Source organism: Gavia stellata, chromosome 1, assembly GCF_030936135.1.
Source record: "Gavia stellata isolate bGavSte3 chromosome 1, bGavSte3.hap2, whole genome shotgun sequence".
Classification (NCBI taxonomy): Eukaryota; Metazoa; Chordata; class Aves; order Gaviiformes; family Gaviidae; genus Gavia; species Gavia stellata.
The window spans coordinates 19,527,262-19,546,059 of record NC_082594.1 but is presented as its reverse complement, the minus strand read 5'-3'; the positions used below and the strand labels follow the sequence as shown (position 1 = coordinate 19,546,059).

At 38.2% G+C, this 18,798-nt stretch overlaps 1 protein-coding gene across 1 annotated transcript in view; it reads right to left on the bottom strand.

The window, feature by feature from the left end:
• Window positions 1-16,519, bottom strand: part of PARP4 (poly(ADP-ribose) polymerase family member 4) — a 50,677-nt gene extending 34,158 nt beyond the window's left edge. Inside the window, exons 1-10 of the mRNA XM_059825251.1 lie at window positions 16,491-16,519; window positions 13,216-13,348; window positions 10,230-10,425; window positions 8,691-8,814; window positions 7,485-7,563; window positions 6,805-6,918; window positions 5,893-6,039; window positions 4,436-4,573; window positions 2,706-2,879; window positions 365-525 (exon numbers count right to left, since the gene is read on the bottom strand). Coding sequence (XP_059681234.1) covers window positions 365-525; window positions 2,706-2,879; window positions 4,436-4,573; window positions 5,893-6,039; window positions 6,805-6,918; window positions 7,485-7,563; window positions 8,691-8,814; window positions 10,230-10,425; window positions 13,216-13,341 — 1,259 coding nt within the window. The 5' untranslated portion in view covers window positions 13,342-13,348; window positions 16,491-16,519. The remainder of the gene's footprint in view (window positions 1-364; window positions 526-2,705; window positions 2,880-4,435; window positions 4,574-5,892; window positions 6,040-6,804; window positions 6,919-7,484; window positions 7,564-8,690; window positions 8,815-10,229; window positions 10,426-13,215; window positions 13,349-16,490) is intronic.
• Between the last annotated feature and the right edge of the window lie 2,279 nt (window positions 16,520-18,798).

Genomic DNA, 18,798 nt, shown 5'->3' with positions numbered 1-18,798 from the left:
CTTTTGTGTTTACTTTCCAGTTATTTTATAAAATGCCTGGAAATAAATGCTGAGAATCAGAGTCCCCATATATCTTATTTTAATAGCTCATATAAATAGACAGCTCTTCACAATAAAAAAAAACCAAACCGAAAACAGAAAAAAACCACACCAAAATTGACAATATTATCATTTTCAGGGTTTTTTTAATTTACCTCCATTTTGTTCTAGTATAGGTTATGGTAAATATGCCAGCTCTGCAATCCCACTAGTGCAATCAACACTGCACAGTAACAGAACCTGGTAATTCAGTCCTCTTTAGAGGTATTTTGTGCACTACACATTGAATTTTACTGGAATCACTGCATAACTATTGAACACTCACTTGTAATTGTTTTTTAACACTTGCTGTTCAACATTGAGAAATTCACAACTCGTTGAGTTAACAGCTTCAATCTTGCACCTCAGAGCCCGGTATTTGGCCAAAGATGATGGATTTGAGCATGACATATTTGTTTCACGTATATTAAGCATGTCTCTGATTAGCTAGAAAATACAGACAGAAATTTATGAATACTTCATACGTTTTAACTAAGGAAACATGCAAACCAGACTGAATTATATGAAGTTACAGTGTAGTAACAATGAAATGGAATACTCAAAAGAACATTTCCACTTGTTAGATACAGTTTGGAACAAGAGCAAACAGCTGTAGAATCCCATGAAAACAATTCAGAAGGACAAGTTATATGCAAAACAGTGTTAAACTGCTTCTGTACAACTCCAAATCAAGTTTTGGATGGAGCCTGCTTGTAACAGCTCCACAAACCAGTATTTGTGCATGGTTACCGTTTTGATTTTGCTTATGAGGCAATTCTTACTTGTTAGAATCTGTCATTTTGTCCCCGAGGCCACTATCCAGCTAGGGCAGTAGCACAAGGTACCCATGTAATTTCCTCAGATCAGGAGAAAGAAGGACATCTAACTTTGAACAGATTGTAATGCTACACTTCACTAAGCCATGGGAAAGATTTATGAGACATAGTAATATTTTGAGATCAGAAATGTCAAAAGGTTTTAATTATCAAAAGATTGCCAAGTTTAAAGGCACTATTAATGTTTGTTCTTTTAGAACAGTAAGGAGCTTCCTTCTGTTTACCTCTCCCCCTTTATATTTTGTAACTTACAGAAGACTGACTTCTGGATATCCTTTGCCAATACAAAGAGGTATTTCACACAGAATCACACAAAATCACTACGGTTGGAAATGACCTGTAAGATCATCAAGTCCAACCATCAACCAACACCATCATACCTATTAAACCATGTCCCACAATGCCTCATCCACACGTTCCTTGATTTCTGGCAGAATCTATAGAATTTACATTATAATCACAATACAAGGAGAAAATTTGAGTTTGCTCTATAGTTACAAGAGTGATGTAGCTGCCTCTTGCTTCTCCAGAGAGCTTGGCTTTGACAGCGCAGCTGTGGAGCCTTGAAAGAGAGCTGTGAGAAGACTCAGCAGATTCCTGCCCCTCCTTTGCTCAAGAAATGTCTTTGAGCTTAGGCTCTTGCCCCTGGTCTCTCAGCTGACCTATGCTGCTGATATGCCTGCATCCAGCGTCCCACCTCCCTGGTTCTGAACCAGATCCTATGGACTCGAGTTCCCGGTTTGACCTTCGATGTGCCAGACAAGCCATAATGAGGAGGCAGTCTGGACTGACCCTGGCTACTATCACCAGCAGTCACTGTCACCTGCTCTTCCTATTTGGGTACCATGGGACTAGAGCCTCTGACAGTGGTGTAACTGCCCTGGCCTTGCTCACTTTCACCCTCAGTCCTGCCCGCCTGCCCTTACAGAGCAGCCAGCCCTTGCTGCTGGGTGCAAGGGCTGCATCTGTGTGCACACTCAGCACACCTTTTCGGCAATCCCCTGGGCAGGCTGAGAATCTCCCAGCTAGTTTCTGCAAAGATGAGACAATGGACTGACTTCCAAGAGAGTAACTGAACTCGTGATTGACTGAACTTCTAACCAGCCTAAAAATGAAGGAACTGCCTAAGTTAACACAGGAGCTGAGGGGGAGCTATGGGGTAGGTCCTTGGAGACTCCCCTAAGCAGGCCAGCTATGCTTAGACCAGCTGAAAAGTGTTATCTGTTTAGCCGTGCTGACTAACTTCTTGTACTAACAATCCAGGTAGTTCAGGGAACTCCCCCAAACAGTTTGTGCTGTAGATGTAGGAACAGACCAAGATGTACATAGACTGCTAATTTTAAATAGTCTCTAGAAACTGTTCCTGCGTATCCAGGAAAGGAAAGGGTACACAGTCTTTGCATATAGTTAAAATAGCTTAGACATATTTTGTATATAGTTTAAGATAATCAATAGCAACTGATTATGTATACGCTGGAGTAGTTGCTAGGGTCAGCTGGATGACAACAACAGTTCTGTGATTCTCACTTGATCCAGCTGAAGATGCCATCACAACAATGATTGCAATGGAAACTCCTGTCACCATCTGGACAGCAACTGGTCTTCCTGTTCAAAACACTGAATTCCCCCCATGAGCATTACTCAATTCATAAGATTCCAATAAATTATTTTTTTAAACTGACAGCCAGTGACTAGCTGTGCAAAGCATCCTGTCAAGTTCTCTAGTGAGCATGTTCAAAACTGGGGTAACACAGCACAGTTCAGGTCTTACTAGCAGTCTGGAAAAGTTACCTGACACAGGTCCTGTTTTCTAGATAACAGCTTTTTGGAAACTTTATAGTCTATTTGAGTTTTGTGACGTATAACTTGATAGAATCCCATCATCATCTCTTGTAGTGCCACCTCGCCAGCTCCCTCATCCAGTGCATTCTTTACTTGGAGTAAAATACCTTCTGCTTTGCTCACCTTTAAAAGAAGAGATTATTAAACTGAAAGCTATTGCAAAATTACAGAAAGAGCACAAAGCAATAAATACTGAAAATGGATAATTTAATTCCACACTGAAATAAAACTTTAACTTTTGTTAGTGCAATATCCACAAAATATTTTCTGGCAGCTAAGATATGAAAACAGTATTTAAAAAGCTGCATATCATTCTGCCCTTATACTGGGCTACTTGCAAAGTACCTCAAGCAGAGCTAAGAGACAGTAAAATAACCTCCCTGAAATAAAATGGAATATGAATCAGATTGAAAGATAACGTTCCTTAACATGTTGTTGATTCACATTGTCAGTTTTAATGCATTGATGAAGTAACAGAAAGTAGACAATAAATTTCTTACTAAATGTCTTACTAAATGGTTAAGTGCACCAATTAATCCTAAAATACATAAAGCAGAGTAGAAGTCCTGTTATAAAGTGCAACCTACAGATGAAATGAAAGTAATGATTAATATTAGACAGTTTGTCCAGACAGAGAGGATATAGATTTGCTTGTATCTGTATATTCCTTCTCAATTGGAAATTTTTCCCAGAATACTCTACATTATTTTGTCTTCTCAAGGCAGAAGGAAAAAGGCAAAATGCTTTTTAATTTACATGAACTACAGGCAACAGCTAGCAAAATGTCGACATTAGAGGCTGCATAGCAATGTCTTACTGCAGTTCAATATTGATCCAAGACTGGTCTCTGTCTTACAAATGCCTTTAGGAAAAAAAATGGAGGGTTAATCTAACTGAACAGCAACCCACTTCTTAATTACCGTGTTTCAAAAATCCAGAGTTTTTTCTTCCAATACAAATGCTATTTCTCTTGCAAATTAATTTGTAAGTGGGAAGAGTTAGTGAAAACAGTTTTATCATGTTCTTACAGATTGATGCATTGAGATACAGAATCTTTTAGGTCTATGGTTCAGCTCTTGAAAATGCTACCAACAACTGAACATTATTTATCAAATATTTATCTAATTTCACCTACCCGAAATACGTTAGGAATCTTAATATCCAAACTATTGCACCTCATAAAAAGCATTTACCACAAACAGCATTTCCTTATGTCCTTGCTGATTTATGCAACGCGCTCACTGCTGTCTCCGAATACACATATACAATATCACTAACGTGTACTTACTCACCAGAACCTACATAAATGTGTATTATTTCCATATCAAAAAGTGAAAGTAATATAGTAACCTGCTATTGTGCACTGCCTTCTATGACTCTCTTCTTATGTTACTTGACTCATCTCATGGAAGGGATCCTCCCATAAAAATTGTGTAAATTGCTATAAAATGGAAAAGACAGCCATCTGCCCTAGGGAGTACAGCATGTTTTTAGTGTCATGATTCTAAAGGAAAATTTGAGATAAAAATTTCTGAAGCATAGATTTGTTGAAGTGGAGGAGTATCAGAAGTGTAATTACCAATCCCAATCTGAAACACAACATATGGGTTTGCTGGGAAAAAATTACTTCTAACAGCATTTACATATTCATCCTCACCAAGTAACAAGAATTAACTTACATCATTTAGGCTCATGTTGTTTACTGATTCAAGCAGTAAACTATCCAGGTGGCCAATAGCTTCTGCCCAGATCAATTCCACAAAATCACTAACTTCCTGACATATAGCACTTGAATGGATGGCTTCTTCTAGAAGTAACTGTAGTAAAGTAAACACAATTCAGTGAAAAGACAAAGATGCAAGTCATGGCAGTGAAGTTCTTACACAGATAATTAAACTTTCCTATTCCCATAAACAATACAGTGCACAATGCTCATTCATGCTTAGTATAATTTCTTCAGTCCCATTGAACTGAAGGGAAGGTTTGCTTTTATAAATTCTTTCAAATGGAGAGCATGGCAGGCCAGATGGTCATGACCTCTCTTGAAAACTGAGACATAAAGTCTTGGAGAAAACAGAAGTTGATTTGCTTGGTATCTTTATCAGTACATTGTACTATCAGGTACTCGGACATAATAGTCTGCAGACCCCAGCCATCTCCTTTTTTTGCACAGCTGGGAAAAGAACAGATGGTTCAAAATGGACAGTGTTTTATAACATCCCTAACAGATGACACTAGATCTCTCGTTCAGAAAACTCCAGGGGGAAATACATTATTCCTGTGAAAACAACAAATTGGAGCAGCAAAGCTATAGGAAAAATAGAGAGGCCATGAAAATCAGTGCATTTCATACATCAAAGAGTTGTGAAAACAGATTTTCTCATGTTCTTCTGAGGAACATTGTTAAAGCATTTACTTGAGCTTTTTCTCACTCTTCTACAACTCCAGAAGCTGCCATTAAACAATTCTCACACAAGTACTTGTTTATATGGCATCAACTGCACAGCTTCTGAGATCACTAGAGGTATGCGGGCCTTTCAACATTGCTGGATATAATCTATGTGCCAGTTTTGCCCTATAATAGAAGCTAACCATGGTGGAAGAGAGAAGTGGATAAAGTACAGTGAGAATATAAATGGGAAAAAATTTCTGTCACACTACAACCATTTTAAATAGCAGTAAAACATTGTCTTAAGAGTACTTTAGGGAGCAGAATCCAACTGCTATTGCCATTGGGGGGAGTCCTGTTACCGATTCCAATACAATCTACATCAAGCCTGTGACATCTGTATAGTGCGCAGAATAACTCAACAATCAAGGTCATACATCACACAACAATTCTGTTTGCTATACACTTTTTAGGTATCCCGTTAGTTGATAATGCACCTACTGAGGAAAAAAAAAAACCCAACCTATAATGAATATGACTACATTTGCTTTTACTGTGTTTAAGTACTGGGAACATCCACTCAATATTTTGAAAAAAAAATAATTTCAAAACATTTACATATAAAGAGTTTCCCTTAACCTATGGCTGTATCACTATAATCCAGAAAATGTTTACCACATTCAGAAAATTGGAAACTAAAACAAATCATTAAGGACAGAAAAGTGTAAACATGCAAATTGTACAAGCCTTTTGCAATTTTGTAGAAGCTAAAGATTCTGCTTCTGGTGGAAAAGTTTCTCTGAGCAGGAAATCCTGTCTCTTCAAGTCTGCAATAAAAGTCTCGTACTTTTCTCTTATTTCTTCAGCAGTATTAGTTATTAATTGTTTATTATTCTGTAAACCAAAAGAGTAAAGTTAGTCAAAGAAACTATATAAAGACTTAAAGAATCAATTTTACCAGACACTGCTGTAACAGCTGACAATCCACACTTAACCTCTGGGTTGTGATTTAACACGCTTCCAGCAAGGCAGTGCCTTCATGAGAGTTCATGGGACATGAAGAACAAGCACAGGGCTCCATATACAAAGCCCACAATGACAAGATAGGTTCGTCTAAATGTGTGCTGCAATAACTTGTTCTATCAATTGAACTATTCAAAATTCATCCCTGATACAGCTCCTTTGACTTGAATCTAATGTTGTTACAATGACACAGACTGCAAGTGCTATACCAGGGTGCATACATAACTTGTATGCTGAGAAATACATTTAGGCTGCCCTCAAGACATGCTTTTCCGTCTCTTAATAGTATGTCCAGAATATCACTTGCTATAGCATTTCAGCATGTAACCATGTCATTATACATTTTAGATATTGCCAAGAAAATATATGTGAGTATGAGGCAGGTGCATCCAGGACCATGCTGTGCTGCTGCCAAGTCCCAAAACAGTTCTTTTGAGCAAGTTGTAAGCAAACACACAGAGTACAGGAGGCAACTATAAATCAAACTTTTTATGATAAAGCTTAACAGAATGACCTATTATCTGTATTTAAGGATTAGCCTGCAAATAAGAATGAAACACATCTGAAGCTGTCTGGAACAGGTACGTTCAACGTGCATAAAGAAACAAACAGGAAATGTCAATGAGTGTTTCATACCTTTGTTCCATTTGATGCACTGAAGTGTGCATATAGTCGAAATGGAAACTTGTAATGCTCTTGGGCACACTGTAATTCAATAACTACAAAATCTTTGCTTTCCTTGGAGTTAACCTAAATGGAGAGATAAAATAAAGTCCCCCGACCCCCAATTTATTGCTTACATATGTTCTATTCACATAATATTGTGCCAAGTCCTTCCCCTTGTCCTACTTATTTTTTCACCCTATTTAGAACCACACGCTATGACTGGCTCAGAAAAGAAGCAGAATTATTCATTATTTGTATCATAGTAAAAAGCAGAAGCTCCTCTCAGGGCTTCACTGTACTGATTGCTGTACACTTCCATAATTTTTGTGTTTTAGAAGATTTTTAATAAAAAAGTTTAAAAGTTAAATTAGATTTAACACAAAACAGCCATGATAACGTGTATTTTGTCAGAAGCAAACATTATTCTACTGCAATACTTTGGTGAGAACGCTATAGCGATAGTAGAAAAGTTCTATTAGAGAATTAGGCTTCACTGAAAGACAGAAAGCATTAAAGTACTTTTCAATACTCCTCTTTGCATTGCAGTACATGATAACATAGAAGAGTTACTGCTGATGTGTACAAAACTGTAAACCTTGTATTCGTCTGCTGATAATCCTACGTTCTCTCACAGTAACAGAAAGGCTTACTTTTTCAAGGACACTGTATTTTGCAACTTCAAAATCTTGGGGGAAAAAAGGAGTATCTTGATCATTTTCACTGTAAAATCTGGAATGGAATCAGAGTAATTAAAATCACATACAGTACAGTAAATACCATACTGTAACAGGCTGCAACATCATTCTAAAGTAAGAACTAATATAAGATGATAAATATATTTTTCAGCTGCAAAATAACAACAAAAAAAGTTTTGAGAAATGAAATCTCACCCGGACAAGCTGCTGCACTAACAGGCCAGAATGTCTAGTGTAAACCTGAAGACGAAGGCTAGATTTCAATCTGCATTGCATGAAAAACCATGGAAGCAACACAATAAATGTATTTTCATTGCCTGGTTACATGTTACTTTTTTAATAGCTTGGTCAACTACCTGTGCTGTCTGAGGCTAATCCCTCCCTTATTCCTGACTTTCACATCATGATATATACGTGTAGTCGTATCCTTCAGCATCAGGACTTTTGGACCAAGTGTAACTCCTAGTACCTTCCCACAGAGTAACTAAATACCTACCCTATGACTGAACAGCAGTTTCTCAAAGTAGAAAGCTGCATTTTCTTAATAGATTTAAGACTGTTGGAGCTGGTTTTGTTCCGTTAACTCAATAATGAGAAACAGTTATAACAATACTGCTTCCCTATCAACTAAGAGCAGTCTCAGTTATCTTGATTTTCAGCTCTCTCAAGAATTTTCATGGGAGAAAGAGATGCTCAGCACTTCTAAAACCAATGAATTGGACTGCATTGCAAAAACCTGTGTGAACCAAGAAAAGAAAAAGATTGTGATGATAAACAAAGCTCCAATCAGAAAATCATAAAGCTTGAGCCATACTAATGCCTGCTGAGTTGGTAGAAGCTTTGCATGTATTAGGGAGCTGGACTGTAGGTGTACATTGAGATGGAAAAATGTAAAATCAATTTCCACAGTCAGATCGAAAGGAAAAAAAAAAAAAAAAGAAGCTGTTATAAATTCATACACACAGAATACAGAAAATGAAGGAAGAATAATTTTATCTTCTACTACATTATTAAGACAATGAGAGCCATCTCTAGAAGTCACTGAAACAGATCGGGAAGTGGGGTTTTTTGGGGGTTTTGTTGGTTGGGTTTTTTTTTTTGATTTACAGAAATCTCAACATAGATGTATCAAAACATATCTCTAATTTTATTTTATTTTACCTAGAAGTCCCTTCTTTGGACTCAATTCTTCTCTCACTGTCTTCAATAACAGTGAAGTTGGAATTGTTGCTTTCATTTTTCTTTGTGGCGTTTCTATTTTCAGCAGATGACAAGTCTTCCACATCTGCAATCAAAACATTTATTTATTACTTGGCATAGTATCTGGTTTCTCTAATTTAACTTATGAATAGTTAATAAAAACAATTCATAAATATTTTACACATTGAAACAAGTTAAGAACTTCTAAGTTCACGTTTTATTCAGCCATGTAACTGGCAGGATACGAAGTCAAGTATTGAAGGGCAACTGCCTCACTGCTAGAATTAGTACCGCCCCAGGCTATGCCAATGCTTATTCCCTCTGGGGACTTCACCACCCTGACTTCTGTGACTTCTGTGACATGGAGCTGAGAGCTATGCTGTGCCACTTGACCAGACAGCCCGAGAACCATCCCTCCACAGCTCATACTGGTTTTGGGGTTTTTCCTTTGTTTGTTTCACCTTTTCTTTTTTTTTTTCTTAAGTTGTATAGATATAGTGTACGAACACAGTTTTACCTTTAGTTTAAAACTATTTAGGATTGCTACTGAACACATCTACCCAGCTTCAACCATGCATGCCCATGGCCTCTGCTGTGCAAAACCGGTTTTATCTAACAGACTCAATGACACAGCAAATGTACAAATGCATTGGTCCTGATTCTTATTCTTATATATAGTTCTGAAAATCATACTGATTCATGACATGAGAATGTTCATGAAATAAAATTTATTATGTCAAAAGTAGTTACTTTTAAAAATACTTAAAGGAAAGACTAGCACCCAGCAAAATCCAAGAGATGCAAAAGAAATAAAGTAAAAAGAAATAAAAAGCGTAGGAAAAAAGAGAATTAAAATAGTAATAACTTTCAGGATGATAATTTTTTGCTGACTGTACATATTAAATAGAACTATCTTTCTCATCTCTTTTTCACATCTCACAGCATTAAAAGAATATTTGTATTTTTTCCTTCTACACAGAATTATAGTTGTTGGCATCTGAACCATGTTATGTTTTGGAATGCTTGCAGTTCTTCTATTTTAATTATGTTGCATAGTATTTCTAGTCCATGTTAACCTGTTCTCCAGCTATCTTATTTTCTCATAATTTTGACTTCAAAACATAACACTTCCTCATACAAAGGCACCAAAAGCCCACTGCATTCTGTTGAAATTAACTAAAACTTCCAGGTTACTGTCATTTTTTTTCCAATGGAATCAAATAAAAGACAGTCATTGGAGTAGCTTTTTTGTTATTTTTAATATTTTACCCGTTTTTATTTTTTTAAATTTTATTAAAAGAAAAAAAAAAAAAATCAATGTAAAGACTCCACAGAATGGAACTAATATTTCTTTTCAAAAAAAATCTTTTTTTCTAATCAACTTTATTGCCAGTTTCCATGGTTGCTGATTCATTAAAAGCCAATTCTAAATATTCATCTTCTAAAACATTCTTTCCTGAAGTAACTGATAGATGAATAAACTATGTCAAATATACCTACCCTGTCTGTCAGGCCTTTGGTCAGAAGTGTTGTCTTGTGATTTATTAATCTTATATGCTTCAATCTGTAAAAGCTTCCCCTTTTCAATTGATTTCCAAACAAAATCTGCACATAAAACAGGGAGCTGATACTTCTGAATATTTTTTACATCACAACAGCTGAGGACATCAGCAGTATCCACAAGAACATGTGTACTCTGAAAGACAGGTTGCAATTACAGTTGTTACGCACATGTAACTACAATATTACAGAATCACAGAACGATAGGGGTTGGAAGGGACCTCTGGAGATCATCTAGTCCAACCCCCCCCCCCCCCCGCCACAGCAGGTTTACCTAGAGCAGATTGCATTGATCCAAATTATTAATCTAAATACTGTTTATTTGCAATTCACACTGGTACAATCCTAGAGTCCAAAAGAAACACTTAAAAACAGACAACCTTTTTGGACCGTATTTTAATTGAAACATCTAATTTAGAAACATGGTACCTCTGCACTTCATCCACAGACAGCAGAGAGAGCAGGACTCTTTCAGGTGACAGTTCAGATCAACTAAAATATGGGTATCTTCAGAGTGTGTCCCCTTATACAAAGGGGACTACAAAGATATGAAGGTGACCAGGTGCCTAATTTTCTGTAGAGCTTTTAGCTGCACACAGGAGGTCTAATAACGGGACAAGTTTTGTTGTGGCCAACATGGTACAAACACTCATGGGGTAAGAGTGTTAAAAAAAAAAAAGCTGAGCAGAATGATGAATAATCATAATATGCTTTGGTAGCCTTATAAAGAATCACACATTGTTTTACTGGAATCATATATGTGCTGAAAGTTAAAACTTTCTGCGTGGTTAGGACAAAATAAAAACATTTAGAGAAGTCAAATAAAATAAAATGGTCATATGCAAGAGGCAGCAGATTTTGCACCTCTAACAGTTGACATTAAGCATGCAAGAACTGATGGTCACAGATAAACAAAAGGTTATTACATCAGAATGAAATTATATCTACTTTACTCAGAAACAGGATGATAAATGCATGTACTTTTATTTGTCACATATGACAAAAGCCCAGCTTTAAAAAACAAGAGCTCTTCCCTGATACAGCAGCACTGAGCCCCGACCTGTTCTGAGATTCTCATTTGGAGATAGATGAGACACTTTTTAATCATAACGTAACTTCTGAACCTTGGGTAAGATTTACCCTGAACAGGTTGGCCACTTGTTAGCTGTTTTCAGCATCCTACAGCTCACAAAATTTAGGTATCGAAATATCTCTCTTCCCACTGTATTTATAAAGATAATTCAAAACACAGATTAAAATTAATACATATTTGTACTGCATTAACTCTTAGTTAATTTGCTGTTTTCAATAATTAACTTTTTTTAGCAAAGCTTTTTTTAAAGTTTATTGTTTTTAACGAGGCAATTTCCTTGACTTTTTTCCCCAAATCATATCTGGAGAACAGCAGTTTGTGTGTCAACACATCTTGGAAGATCCTGAATTTACAGCACAAAGAAATCTGTCACATCTTTGGAATACTCTTGCTAGACCTTGGTATGTTATTCTTCAATTCTTCACTTCCTCTCCAACGGATGTGCGTTGTCAGAGTCACCAGGAAACTGCTGAGCTCTGAACAAGATGATAATGTATCTACAATATTCCTTTTCTTCACACATTCCTGTCTTTTTCCTTCAATGTCAACACCTTATGTTATGCACAATTTAAACTGCAGACTCTTAAGAACAATGTATACAATTTTTGTTGTTTGTAAATTTACAATCACCTATCCTATGGGAACTATATATAGCAGCAGGATTTAAAGTAACTCACGCAATGCTATATTAGGAAATATTACACAAGAGTGACAGGGAGAAATTAACTCACTTAATCATACTCTTCTCAAAGAAGTTGTTAAAAAACTGTATATAGAGAAACCAAAAAACTGAAATCATAATACAATGCATTACCTTCTCCCCGAGGTGGAAGTTAGCACTCTAATATGACAATATTTATCACCTTGCCGTAATTGCTAGCTATGGGAAGGAGGAAATAAATGTCACTTTGAAGTGGCAGAAGTAACAAGGTATTATGCCTTCACTATTAAGTTAGATAAGTCCCTGTCACTGACACGTGAATACTTATATTACTTATATAAGTATTACTTTTATATTACTTATTACTAATATAAGTTATAAGGTGTAAGTATAATTATATTACTAATGTAAGTATTACTTATAATACTTATATTGTTAAGGCATTAGCATGTTCCTCGGCACACTTCAAGCTTCTGCCAACTCACATCCTCCCAGTTTCCAGGCATAGTTTGGGAGACAGAACATCACCGTGACCTTTCCCATTAGGCAGTCTGGGTATGAACACTCAGTCCTGAGGACCAAGAGAATTCACTAGTATAGGTGTGGGCCAAGCCATGCCAGCTGGCCACAGTCCCAGAGAGCATTCCTAGGCGTGTAATGAACCAGTATAGATGCAGCCCACTGATTTCATTGCTGTGCATATCATGCAAACAGGCTCTTTGATTTATCCATGCTGCGTATTCAACATCTACTAATAAAAAACTGCAGTATCACAAACTTCTAACTCTACAACCATCTTTTCCTCACTCTGTAATCAAATGCTTGCATGAACAATAACATAACCAAAATGCAATTCAGTGATGCATCTCATTCAGAGTTTCCCCTCTCTGACAATGAGAGAAGAAAAACAGCATGGCAATTTTATCCAGGAATAAAACCTCCTTGGTTCATTTATGGAGGGAGAATATTGCTTTTAATTTTTTATGTGACATTTCAGTACTACAGAGCCAGATGCATTAAAAATGTAAACTGAGTATTTCCGTTTAATTATTTAAAAGAGACATAACCTCTACAGTTCTTATTACTCTACATGAGGCAAGATTAACACTCTACAACACTTGCACCACTTGATATTTTCCTACTGAGATCTCAGAACTAAATCTGGAACTTACCTTGTGATTAAGCACAAAATTAACTACTCCACCATTTTCTTTTATGGACGCTTTCAGCCTGCTCTTCTCCTGAATGGGTAAGTATTTCACTTTAATAAAGAACACACAGTTTTCAAAGATTGCCATTGCCCTCCTGTTAAAAGAGAAAAGAATTTTTTTTTTGTTTGTTTTTTGCTTAGAAAACTTTCATTCTCACGATCCACCTAAGTAGTCTCTCACCAAATATATTCTTTGCAACTCTTGGAGGTTCCAAAACAAATCCCATTTTATTAGCATGGTAATCAAATCCACCCAGAACATCTCTTAATTAGTTTTATTAATTTTTTTTTAAATTATGTGGAAAATTTAGTATGACCTACATTTTCAGTAAAGTCATGGCTTGAACTAAGTGCCAAACTCTTGTCTTGATCTCTTGCTGCTAATACCCACTGTTAGTAATGTGGAATTATCTTAATTTAGACTGGAACAACCCCTCTTTCAGTTCCCCTTTCACACTGTATCATTATAAAATAACTCTCTTTTTCAAGAATGTAAACTGCTTTTCATGTTCCCACTCAGTGATTTATACTCTGTAAATATAAAAAAAACCTCATCCCACAACATTTAAAAAGAACTTTGGAAAACTGATCCAGATTAAACCCAACACAGCAACACCCCCACCTCCAACAACAACAACAGCAGCAACAATAAAATCCCAAAAAAATAGTTTTAATCCAGATCTGTTTTCTGATTGAATTCACACTCTGGCCTATGGCAAAGATTTACAAAAAGGAGTAGTGTAGCAGGGTAAGTGATGGAGAGGTAGGGGAGCTTATTTGAAGCACAGCACCCAGTTCAGTTTTCTCTGACAAGCATTCAGAGGGTACACCTCAAAACCACTTTGAGAACTTAATCAACATAAGGCAGCTCCTGACAAGCAAAAATTTTGGCTTAAAATTGCATCACTGCTCCAAGCCAAACTGCTAATGCAGACACACTGCTAACACTACAGTAACTAGCATGAAGAGAACATACATTTGTAAAACAAAATATTCAGGTCATAAATTCTTTTCAACAATGATTCTTTGGATCCCAGTACATCATGTCCATATTTCACTCAGAGGGTTAATATCACTATCACTGGCAAACTTTGTTTTTACTTTTATCTATTTGTATTTCTGGAAAAGCTACTTTACGATGTAAATTTTCTACAGTGACTTAAGGCCAAATTATTTTATTTGTGAGATAACTGGACAACACCGACACTCTAGAATACTTGGCCCCTCCAAATTCATCCTGGACTCACAGAATGAGACAGAACAAATAAGAAATTGCTTGTTCAAAAGTAAAGACGTGAAAGGAAAGCAGTTCTTGCGTTAGCCAAAAAATGTCTGATATTAAGTGCCCTCTCTCTTGGGGAGGGGATTCAGAGCAAAAATGACCTTTCTCCAACTTAATGAGAGCTCCCACATAGACTGCAAATTCTGACTAAGTTTCTATCCTCCTGCTTCTGTAAATAAACATCTACATTAATGACTGCAAAAAGGAAAGCAGATGCTGTTTGAACTACTTGCATTCATTTACCAATTCACATTGTTCTGCACTATGAAAGTGCAAAAGAGGAAACATTTATTAGAACAGTTTCTTTACCAATTTCTTAGGACTAAACCCAAAAAAATTAATTACCCTATAGGTTCTTCTGGTTTAAAAATCAGTATTGGTCAAATTGCACCAAAGCCTTTACAAGGTCAACAAAATCTTTACATCAACCCTGCAGAAAGATTCCACTGTAGTGTGGAAGGAGAATAAACCAAGAGACAGTAACAATGCAGAGGAAATGTTTAAATGGCACTGACAACAGCACTTCGCAATTTAATATAAGAATATTGTTTGATTAATTTATCAAGGACCCAAGTCTAGAGCAGATGATTAGGATAAGGTTTCAGATTAAAAAAACCCAACAAAAACATATTAGCCTGAGGTAATTTTAGGGTGAGATTTAGAGTATGTTACCTATACCACGTTTAAGGAATGTGTTTATTTTCTTACTCTATGGCCTATTTGATTTTCAATGTATGCAAGTAAAGTTGTTCTTCAGTACAGTACAAAAGGAATCAGATGGCCAGCTACCATGGAATAACTTAAATTACTAGCTAAAAAACAAGAAGTAGTTAGTCAAGGAGAGAGAGCAACATAATTCATTTGAATTTGGGGTTTCATGAAAACCCGGAAAATCAGCACTATCGGACACAATTTTATAAATGTCTGTATAATTTTATCTCAGAAAGGTAACCTGTAGGAAGGGCCCAAATCATTTACTGCACTATACACCTGATAGAACTGGCAACTCTGTAATGGTAATATGTGCATTTAGGTCAGGCAGACAACAGATCAAAGGGCACATGAGGTCATTATATACCTATATTCTGTGGCTCGTTTTTGTTTTTTATGGCATTAGCAGTGCTTTTGGCATAAAAGTACTCTCTGCTCACACAAAAAACCAAGTCTCTGTATTTTAACTAAGAGGTTTTCACAAGATACTTTGTTATCTGAGGTGATAAAAATCTTTTACAATGCAGCTTTGCTATAACTTGGCTCTGTGGGAAACTGTACCTTTAAGAAGCTCTACTTCATGGTATAAAGTCTTATTTTAAGCTGCTTTTATCAGCTTGATTTTGAATCTTGTTATAAACAAGATAGATTAATTTGAGGGCAAACATGTCACTGCCAAAGGCTTCCTTTAATAACCATAGTATAGGTGTGGGCTCTGCCTCCCTCTTCACTAGAGCTCTGTGTGCACTAGTTTTCTCAATATAGCCTCTAAAGCAGATTCTGGATACTGCTAAAGTATCACCAGAAGTTGTCCCCTCAGGAAATAATGAACTCTATTCAAACAGCCAAAACAAAAAGTTTATTGGAAGGCAATGAAATACATACAACCAATTGCAAGCATCAGCCCTGCCCATACATCCATATCTCATCTGGAAAACACCAGAAGGAACTGAAATTGGTAGCTACATGTGGTGCAAAACTCCACAAAAGTATTTCATATTACATTTGCTTATGAAAATCAAGCTGCTGAGAACTGAGAAAAAAATTATTGTGAGCACTCATTTGTAAATAAACCATAGGTCAGCCAGGTCAGCAGAAAGGAATGCGTAAACTTGAACGATTCATTTCCTCCAAGTCTGTCTGCAAAGACAGCCCCCTTCTCTGTTCCCAGCACGAGGTATTAAATAACCCCTGATCCCACTCCTCTCTTTAGATTTTGAGGGAGCCGAATCACTTACACTCACCTGCTCAGGCAGCTGCCCTCCCGGAAGGATCTTCCTGCTTTCCCAACAGTGTGAAATACAACTGGAGAGCCTGGGTGTTGTAGGGAGGAAGGACTAGGACACACTCATAACTCCCTGTAAAATGCCCGAAGGGACAGCAACCCAGTCAAATAAGTAAACCAAGCAAAGTGCAGTCTGCTGCACAATAAGGGGCAATAACCCTTGCTGCATTTAGAAGGAGGAGTAAGTTGTCACTGTTAAAGCACAACTGAACTTTGGAATACCTGACAGAGAGCAGGAAATTGAGTTAAAACCTGTTCAAAGTCTGTCCCCAGCAGCTTTTCTCTCCCTTGAGTGAAGATTTTATTCTCTTTCATTGTTGCTGAATGATACCACTGAATAGTAGCCTCTCTTCTATTTCCCTAGAGAACCAAACTTCTCCAGGAATTTTAGCCATGTTTGGCTTTACTCTTTTGAAACAGCAAAATTTCCAAAATTCAAAATCAGAATAGGAAACTATTGTATTTAATCTGTGTGTTGATAAAAACTTTTATAACTGGAATACCGTGTTGTTGCAGCACCAGATAAAGAAGTTATGCAAAGTGGAACTGCTGACAATTATCACTGGTTTAATTCTTTCAATTTTAGTTTATGCTGGTGGAGATCCATAAGGCCCCAATAGCCTCAAAAGGATTTCACACAAGCACACGAGCTTGTACTTCATGATCAAACCACAAATTCAACACCATTGTTAGCAATGGATTATATTTTTAGCACAGAGAGGGAGCCAAAAATAAATTTTTATCATCCAACAAAAAACCACAAATAATCAGTAGTCCTGTAAGGCTTTCAGTGCGCAGGTAAACTGACAACAAACCTCTACTGTGTTTTCCTCCTACAGATGTCAAAGGGACTGAATATGATACCATGCTTTACAAAAGCATGAGTACAAACCCTTATATTTTCTAGCACAGTAGCTTATCACTGTTAATGCAGAATCCAGTCTGAGGACAATCACGTAGACAATATATTCATAACTAGCAAAGCCTAGTTAGTGCAGATGATGAAAAGTTTAGGCTAGTGCAGATGATGAAAAGTTTAGGCTAGTGCAGATGATGAAAAGTTTAGCAGAAGGAGCCCTGTGGAACTATAGAAACTAACAGCGGAAATTAAAACTAGTAGTAGACAACTGAAAGGGCTGCCCTAGGTTTATACAACCTAGAGCTCGGTTTCATACCTGCTCACAACAGCTGCAAGAACAGGTCACAGCCAGCGACGTACCACACACAAGTGTTTGGCGTGTAATGCTCTACCACTTACTGAAGTTTAGAGGAAAACACTAATTCCTCTCAGTAAGACCGAGCATGCCTAAAGCGCAAAATGTCAGAAAGCTGGGGGATGCTTTTTGCCCATTTCTCTTTCCGTTCCTCCCTTACTGCAGCTCTTTAAAGATTAAAAGGGTATAAGTAGCCGCAATAAAAGCACACTAGAAGTCCAAAGCCTCACCCCTGCAGAAAACCCCACGCCCCGAAAGGCTTGCGGACAGCTCACTGAACAGGAATCTCCTCACACACCATGCCGGGACAGCTGCTGAAGAACACTGCGCCGATACGGCCTTCCGCCTCTCAGGAGCAGAGCTGCCCGAAAAGAAACCCCGTCCCCCAAAAGGGCCACCAGCGGCGACGCGAGGAGGACCCAGGAGCCGCCTCCACCTGCGGGCCGTCCTGAGGAGCAAGGGGCAGGCCCAGGTGCCTAAAAAGATCCCCGCCGCCTACTTCCCGCCCCTGACAGTCGCGGGCAGGAACCGGAGCAGCTACTACTGCGGGCGCCCTACTTCACTGTTGACGCCCCGCAACGGCCTTTTCGCCGCTGAGGCTCTTGGGAGCTGTAGTTCGAGCGCCGAAGAACCGCCTCGTAGCTGGGCGGGAAAGCCAGTGGCTTGGGACTACAACTCCCAGCATGCCCGGCGCTGGGGCGGTGCCCAGCCTGTGGCGCCGGGAGGCTGTGCGATGGCGGCAGGTTTGTATTAGAAGGAGAGGGGTGGCGGCTAGAGCGGAGTGTTGCTGCGGAAGCGGCCTGAGGAGCGGTGCTGGTGTTGCCTTTCCGGTACCCGTGAGGGGCCGCGGGTTGGAGTTGTCGCGGTGTGGGTGTCTTGGGGCCGGGGGAGCGGCAGCAGCCGGCGGCGCGCTTGGGACGTCCTCTGTGAGGGTGCCGCGGGCTGGGGCGGTGTCCGTGTCCGCGGGGGAAGGGAGGCCCCCGGGCTCGGCCCCCGGCTCGGCTGAGGTGCGTGGCTGTGCTTGTCTCCCCACCGGCTACCTTTGGGGGGGAT